This window comes from Cucumis sativus, chromosome 4 (genome assembly GCF_000004075.3).
Source record: "Cucumis sativus cultivar 9930 chromosome 4, Cucumber_9930_V3, whole genome shotgun sequence".
Classification (NCBI taxonomy): Eukaryota; Viridiplantae; Streptophyta; class Magnoliopsida; order Cucurbitales; family Cucurbitaceae; genus Cucumis; species Cucumis sativus.
In genome coordinates, this window is record NC_026658.2 from 23,056,910 (window position 1) to 23,065,611 (window position 8,702).

Here is an 8,702-nt window from a genome sequence, read left to right on the forward strand (position 1 = left end):
AAAATAAAAACAACAAAATACAATTTTTTTATTGTAAGTATCGATGATACAAACTTAAAATACAAATTTCTTTTTGTATTCTATTTACGGTACAATTTGAAAAAATATATTTTACATAAATGAAAAAAATAATACAATTTGTTTGTATCGTCTATTGTTTGTATGATCCGACTTTTTTTTTTTATACAAAATCAATTTAAAAATTAATACATATTTGTTGTGTATTGCGATGTGTGTTGGGGTTACAGCAGAAATGAAGTATAAACATTATTTTAATACAACTTTTCGTCGTTTTGGAAAATAGTACGAACAAAATAAATAAGTTCAAACAAATGCAAATATATATATGTATATATATATACAATTTTTGTTTGTATGTGGTTTACGAAAAACATTTCATAAACATTTCTTACACACTAAAAAAAGATGTAATTCAATTTCTTTTTCACATGGGGTTGCGGTAGAAAAAAAAACAAATAGTTGCCATAAATTTTTTAAAAAAGAGCATAATTTTAATGTATTGGATTTACGGATCAAATTGAACTATAAATTGAAGACAAATGAAAAATTAAATAATACAATTTCTGTGTGAATTGAATTTACTATATAAATTTCGTAAACATATTTTACACAACAAAAAAAATAAATTAATACACATTATTCTATGTACTTGATTTAATGTTAAAAAAGAAAGAAAAAACTATGGTACAAATGAGACAAAAAAATCTTTACTTTTCAAAGTATATTAGGTATACGTTGTAAGTAAAAAAATATTTATATAAAATAAAAAAAAGTACAATTTTTTTTGTGAACGCATAGATTACGATACAACCTAACTAAAATAATGAATTTGAATATAATTTTTTGTTGTAGAGGTTTTACCGTATGAAAAATTTACACAAATGCAAAAAATATTAGCACATTTTTCATTTTGTATTGGGTTCGTGAAAAAAAAAACAATAATTTCATTTTAAGAAAAAAGTAATTATATATATATCATATTGGAGTTAATGTACAAATAAAAAAAATTACACAAATGAAAAAAATACAATTTTTTTTGTCATAATCCTTACCCCAAATGATCATTCTCCCAAACAAGAATTATAATAATCCCTTCACTTAATCATTCCTCCAAATAAGGATTATAAATAATCGATCCTTTCACTTAATCCTCCCCAAGCAAGAATTATAATAATCATTTCCACCTCTTAATCTTTTTTTAATTCCTTTTTTTTCTATTGCTTTCCTCCCCAAATTTGAGTGAAGTGTATATTAAAATATAATAACAAAATGATTTGGATTGAAGCAAGTCAAATTGCTTTTTTCCTCACTCATATGGGTTTAGAAAAGAAAGAGAATTGACCAACATTTAATGCTTTTTCTCCACAAGATAAAGGAAATAGGAACAAACTAGGAAAAAGCAACCATCAACATTATTGAGTAGAAATTTCAACCATGATGGGTACCCTTCAAATTGGATCCTTATCATCTAATATCTTCCGTCCTATATCATCTTTTGATCTTAAATATATATTTTATATTGGTAGAGTTATATTTATATATATTCTTTTTAATTAAAAATGATACATTAAGTTGTTTAACTTTACGTATATTTAAGTGGTTGGTCACTACAAAGTCACATATTAATTGAATTAACAAATAAATAATATTTCCTTATCAAGGAAAAGACTAAAAGAGAAAAAGAAATAAGTAAAAAACACCAACACAAGCCAATAATTTATTTTTTGTCCACTCATCATATAAAAAACATCCACATCATCTTTTGACGTTAAAGCCATGGTTTCAAAACTTTATAAATTATTTATGATAGGTTTAGATTGATAAGAAAAAAAATGACTTATTTTAGTATTAAACACTTCAACATTTCAATCAAATGCATATTTAGAACTAATCATATTTGATTCTATATATTTATGATAAGTAATAATAATTAAGTATATATCAAATTGGAAGAGTTTGAAATTTTTTTGTTATATTTGTCTTTTTTTTCTTTGTTATATATGCTAATATTTTAAATTTAATGGTTATATTTACTTCATCCTATTATTTAAAAAAATATTTTACCAAATTATTAAATTAAAAAGAAACATTTTTAATATATATATATTTTTTTAATTTTCCAATAATGATAATATCCATTAAAATGAAAAAGAGAAAGATTGTAAGGTTATAAATAGAAGAGAGAAGTTAGAGAAGTGAATGCCCCAAAGTTATTGTCTGTTTAATAAACACAATTTTGAGAACTCTGAGTTTCTTTGTTTACAAAGATGTGGTATGTTCCTGATACGGTTTCAACTCCCACAGTAATGATAATTAGTTTTGTTTTAGTGTTATTATTGTTATTGGGATGGAAATTAGCTGATTGGATTTGGTTTCGGCCGAAGAAATTAGAGAAGCTTTTAAGGCAGCAAGGATTCGCCGGGAATTCATACCGGATTCTCCACGGCGACTTGAAGGAGAGTGCGGCCATGAGAGAGGAAGCAATGTCCAAGCCCATGAAGTTCTCCAATCATATTGCTCCACGTGTCATTCCTTCTGTTCATCAAACCATCCAGCATTATGGTAACACTTTATCCCAAACTTCCTTTCTTATTTTTCTTATTTTTTTTCAGTAATAAAGGAAAATTGTCAAAAATTTACCCTCAGTAAAAATATCCAAAAATCAAGTGATTTTGTTCGATTTTGTTCTATATGGGTAAATAATTTGTCAATTTTCTTTTTCTATTTTTGAAAAAAAATTAATAATAGAATACACTAAAGTCAGTTTATTGGGAAAATTTTTAGTTTTAGAAAACTGGGTATGAAATGCCTATGATGCCCTTACATGCTTCCTCCCACCTCACCTTTTTCTCTCATTTTTTTCCCTCTAATTTCTTTCTAACTTACTTTTCGTACTAATAAAATTGATTTTAAAATATCAAAAGTATTTTTCATCATTTTATTTAGTCTTTAAAATCAATTTTAAATCTCATAAAATCAATTTTCATAAATTTGTTTGTCTACGAATTGATTTTACAAAATTAGTTCTACTTATTTTTTTTTTTCTTTTCAAAATACTCCAACTATCACTCTTAAACGATAAGTACCGTAATCATATAATTTTTTTTAATTTTTTTTAAATATTGTAAAATAAATTTAAATATAAAAAAATAGCAAAATATCACTTCAAATTGAGTTAAAAAAATTTAAAACATAATTTTTTTTCTTTTTTAAATATACTAAACAAGGAGCTTTTTTTCGGGAAGAGCTCGCTTCCAGAAAATTTCTTTCGAGATTTTCCACCTCCACCCAAGTAAAATTGAAGGGGAATTAATTTTCGTGATAATACATGAATGAAACGAGAGCACAAAATACTTAAAATTTTTGGTTAAAGTATTCTTTATTTTATTTTACGTTTGTGTTTTCATAGTTAATTCATTAAAGTTACCAATAGTTTTGAAAGTAAAATTTAAAGGACTATTTTGTTTGATTGGGAGTGTAGGGAAGAATTCATTCATGTGGATTGGGACAGTGCCAAGAGTGCACATAATGGATCCTGAGCAACTCAAAACTGTGTTCTCATTCATCAATGATTTCCAAAGGCCAACTATGAATCCTCTTCTCAAGTTGTTTACAAATGGTCTTTTCAGTCATGAAGGACAAAAATGGGTCAAACATAGAAAGATTATAAGCCCTGCATTTCATTTAAAGAAGCTTAAGGTATCTCTATCTTTTTCTTTCTCTCCCTATATGTATATATATACATATCTCATTTTTAAACTATTTTATCATAATCTTACTAGCTATGACCAACATACTCTTACATTGCCCTATATATAGGATATGATACCCGAATTCTATCATAGTTGTAACGAGATGGTTAGCAAGTGGGAAAGCATGGTCTCTGAAGAGGGATCTTGTGAGTTAGATGTAATGCCTTATCTCCAAAATATGGCTTCTGATGTGATTTCTCGAACTGCATTTGGGAGTAGCTATGAAAAAGGAAAAAAGATCTTCGAGCTTCAATCTAAATTAGGTGCCTTTGCAATTCAATCTAGCTTAGGGATATATATTCCAGGATGGAGGTAAAACTTAACCCATCTACAACATTATGATACATCTATAGACTATGGTGAAAGATTGTATATCATGAATTATGTTTTGTGCAGGTTTCTACCCACGAAGTCAAATAATAAAATGAAAGAGATAAGTAAAGAGATATCAACTTTGATATTGGGTGTTATGAATGAAAAGGAAAAGTCTATGAAGGCAGGTGAAGCTATACAAACTGATCTACTAAGCATTCTCATAGAATCCAATTTGAATGAAATTAAAGAACATGGAAACAACAAAGGCATGGGATTGAGCATACAAGATGTTATTGATGAATGCAAGCTTTTCTATATTACTGGTCAAGAAACTACAGCAACATTACTAATTTGGACGATGGTATTGTTGAGTTCATATTCAGAATGGCAGGAGCGAGCAAGAAAAGAGGTATTTGAGATCTTTGGCAACAAGAAACCAGATTATGATGGTTTAAGTCGGCTAAAAGTTGTAAGTGTGATTATATTCTCCAACATTTACTTTCTATTTATTTATTTTTTCCATTTTAATTTCATCTCATTTGTGAAATTTAAATGTCAACCCTATGAATCAAAACAATCCCATGAGATAGTTTTGAATATATGAATATTCAACAAAGGTTTCTTAGCTTAATCTCAATCAAGTGTATTAACTTTGGATTTTGTAAATTGAAACTATAAAGGTCATTTGATAAAGTACTTGGCATATAAGAAGCACAAACAATTTGATTTGGCTAGCATGTTTATGTGTGTCAAGCACTTATGGTCATTTTTTGACATGATTCAAACACTTGTTAGTGCAATAGATGTGTGATAGAAACTAGGTGTACAAAGTCAAGTAGGTATAACATTTATTAAATTTAATAGTTGTTGAGTGTACTAAAATAGACAATATATGACCAGAATAATAAATTTTAATAGCAAAATACATCAAACTAATTTTTCTAGGTTTTGTAAAAGTGATATGCCACTAAATGGATATCGTGTCATATTTATATCTTGTATTTGTATATGTGTTTCTTTGCTAGATAGCATGTTGGCAAGGAGTGAGTACATCGTCTTTGACGTGTGGCTTTTGGGAATGTATCCTAAAAGGTTATGTATTAGCTAATAAATGATAAGTGACTTTTGCTATGGCACAGGTGACTATGATCTTCAATGAGGTTCTCAGGTTATACCCACCTGTGAGTATGTATGCTCGTACTGTGAATAAAGAAACAAAACTTGGAAATTTGACTTTACCAGCAGGAGTGATGTTGAGTTTACCAATTATTCTTATCCAAACTGATCGTGAGTTATGGGGACAAGATGCACATGAATTTAATCCAAATAGATTTTCAGAAGGTGTTTCTAAAGCAACAAAAAATCCATGTGCTTATGTACCATTTGGTTGGGGTCCTAGAATATGCATAGGACTAAACTTTGCCATGATTGAAGCAAAAATGGCATTATCAATGATCCTACAACGCTTCTCATTTCAGCTTTCTCCATCATACACACACACTCCTATTGCAGGTTTAACAACACAACCTCAACATGGAGCTCATATCATACTACACAAACTCTAGCTACCTTCTTAAACTATGTACTAACTTGCACAATTATCATAGTTAAGAATAGGAATGTTTGCTATTTTTGCTTGTAATTTCCAATACTTTGCGAAAAAGTTAGCTACACATGTTCTAGATATATTTTCCTTTCAACTAAATTCTCTTTTTCATTTTTCACTAGCTCTTAAATAAACAATTTTCAAGATAATAGCATCTACTCCTTTTTCAGCTCGGGATGATTAATTAATCCTTGTAATTGTACCATTTTTGTCTAATATGAAGAAAAAATCTCAATAGTCATAAATAATTAGTTCATTATTCAACATGGTGAAGTTTACGCCCTGAAACTGACCTTTTTTTTTTTTGCTCATAGTTATTTTTCTGCAATGAGCTTCTCAGCAACATTCTACTAAACTTCTACCATAAAAAAAACATACAACACAACAAACAAATATTCCAAATGAGATTATGAAACTATACCCACAAACTGTAATACTCATTACATATAAATTCAAGAAGAGGGTGTAATTCTTGGAAACAACGTGTAACTACAACTACATTATTAATTTGGACTAAGTCTTTTTTATTGAGCTCATACTTGCAAAAGCAAACAAGAATAGAGGTCATGGAAGTCTTTGTACACTACTACAAAACTGGTTTTACTTGACACTTAAAACCGGACAATGTTCTTATTATATTCAGTAGGCTTTTTATAATATGATCCCTTACGTAGATGTCCTAGTTAATATGAGTAATGCAATACCTTTTCAATCAGATTCATAAAAGACAACACATTTGCAATGTCGTATAGCCGCCTTACGTTAGTTGTATATAATAAAAGATGTAATTATCAAGCATTTCCCCGTTCACATTCTAAAATTAATATCAAAGTTCAAGATTTCTTACTTCTCATTATTAATGAATTGTAGTCATCTCCTAATAAAAGCTTAGCAACTTTGTCAAGGGAAATCATATTCACCTATAAACCCAATTTCTATTAGTTAACGGAAATCGCAAAGAGGCTCATCAACAAACAGTAAACGATAAGGTGGTTCAATTTTTCACTCACATGACTGCAGATAAATAGCTTAACAATTTCCAAATTTTGTCTGCAGATACTAATAGAAAGTGTAAGGGAATCTCATTGTGGGGGGCTACCCAATTTTATCTAGCACAACAAACATAAAAGTTGGAAATTGAACTACAACCATACAAAATGTTGTCCAAAGACAGTTGCAGTTGAGGTCTGGCTGCCAGTTGGATTGGAAAATCTTTCATCCTCATCTTCATCATATCCAAGACCTAAATGTGACCAAATGCAGGACAAGGAATGGTCAAATTCCAACCCATATACATGCAACAAATGGGAAGAAATGAGGAAATTTGAACTAAAAAAGGAAAAATAAACTGGCTTACTTTTGCATAATAGTTACCATCAGATGCCCAGCAATTCTCCCTCAATCCCTCTTCCTATCAAATAATTCAAAACAAATTACGCCATTTCCATAACCCCAAATGGAGAAAACAGCTGAAATGAAATCAGTCCCAACTTTATTTCTCCCTAGGAAATTTATACCGTAAATAAGAAAGATAAGTTTATAAATAATCCAATTTGACCACAGTAAATAAGGAAGATAAGTAGGACCTAAACTTAATTTTTGTGTATAATTGAATTAGTCACATTTAAGCTATGTAGACAGACCATACCCACAAGGCAACCAAGTCTAACCCTAACGAGATCCACAAACCAACAAGTACAAATACTGGTTGCTATTTGCTTGAATATTGTATACAACCAAAATGTATAGAACACAATGACACCTTGGCAATGAATTATTAAATAATTAAGACATTACAAATATATAATTGCCTCTTAAAAAAACAAAAAATTAATCACCTTTATTAGTAAAAAAAAAATGTAATTAAGCTAATCAAAGAATAATTCCAAACACACCACTGTCCCTTTTCTTTATACTAAAAAACAGAATCTAATTATACAAAAATTCAATATTAATCAAAGTCTAAATTATTAAAATTACAAAGGAGCACAAAAGTCCCTAAGTTTTATTTATATATTACAGCAAATAATAGTCAATACATCTCTATATAGTTGAAGAAACTAGAACACAAGACAAAAAACAAAAAACAGAGCATCAATGAAAGAACTTAAAAACAAAAATCAAAATTCAATATCTTCATTTCCATCTAGGATAATGATTCTCCTTCTTGCTGTTCTTAAAAGCGCAGCATCAAAATGGAGTAAACAATGATGAGAAACACAAGTATAACAATATTAGTGATCGCCACCTTCTTCCAGTTCCTCTTCAAATTATCCAACACTCCACCTCAACAAAGCCATTAACTGTCAATCTTAATACAAAGAACAACCACTTCACCAAAAATTGAAGATGCATCTTCACCAACACCTAAGATAATTTACAGAAAAAGAATCGACTTATCCTCAAGGAAAAGAAATATTAGTGAACAAATAAACTGTCAGCGGTAGTAAAAAGAAAAGAAATAGCTTAATAACATTCAATGTACCTGGTAAAAAAATTATACACACAACTAAAGTATCATGGGAGACAACTGTACAAATATAATCTACTCAAACTTGAAACAAATCAATTCAATCTGAGTGTTCATTTCCTACAACGTGGATATCAGTATATACCTAATACACAAAGTTCTTAGTAAGCGCACCACAACAAAGGATCTAGAGATAATGTTGTTGTAATTTATGTCCTAAAACTCTTGTAAATATAATTCATTAACCGTTTTAATAAAATGTTATTAATGTAATAATTGTTATTAATTATGTTATTAGTTTTGTTTTAATGACTCAAATTCAATAAATTAATATTCTAAGCTGTATAATGAGTTTTGAACATATTTAGAGACATACAATGATCAATGTTCGAGATCAGCTTAAAGGATTTACAGTATAGAGATAAGGATGAGTACCTTATCCTGGTAACACAATGGATATGACGATTTGTATGGGTGAGAGTCGTCAAATCGCCGACTTAATAAGCTTATCATTTTGGGGACAAGACCGAGTGGGGAG

General features: G+C 29.1%; 1 protein-coding gene and 1 long non-coding RNA gene across 2 annotated transcripts; one reads left to right on the forward strand and one right to left on the reverse strand.

Annotated features, from left to right (window-relative positions):
• Positions 1-2,200: 2,200 nt before the first annotated feature.
• LOC116401659 (cytochrome P450 CYP72A219-like) lies at positions 2,201-5,863 on the forward strand. Its single transcript, XM_031884221.1, has 5 exons — positions 2,201-2,583; positions 3,503-3,720; positions 3,841-4,085; positions 4,170-4,557; positions 5,228-5,863. Exons 1-5 carry the CDS (start codon positions 2,289-2,291, stop codon positions 5,651-5,653), a joined length of 1,572 nt encoding a protein of 523 aa, XP_031740081.1. The 5' UTR covers positions 2,201-2,288; the 3' UTR covers positions 5,654-5,863.
• A 746-nt stretch (positions 5,864-6,609) lies between these two features.
• Positions 6,610-7,581, reverse strand: LOC116403354. The gene is made up of 2 exons (XR_004216080.1): positions 7,052-7,581; positions 6,610-6,937 (listed from the first exon to the last, which is right to left on the reverse strand). It is a non-coding gene; the product is annotated as an uncharacterized LOC116403354 (long non-coding RNA).
• Between the last annotated feature and the right edge of the window lie 1,121 nt (positions 7,582-8,702).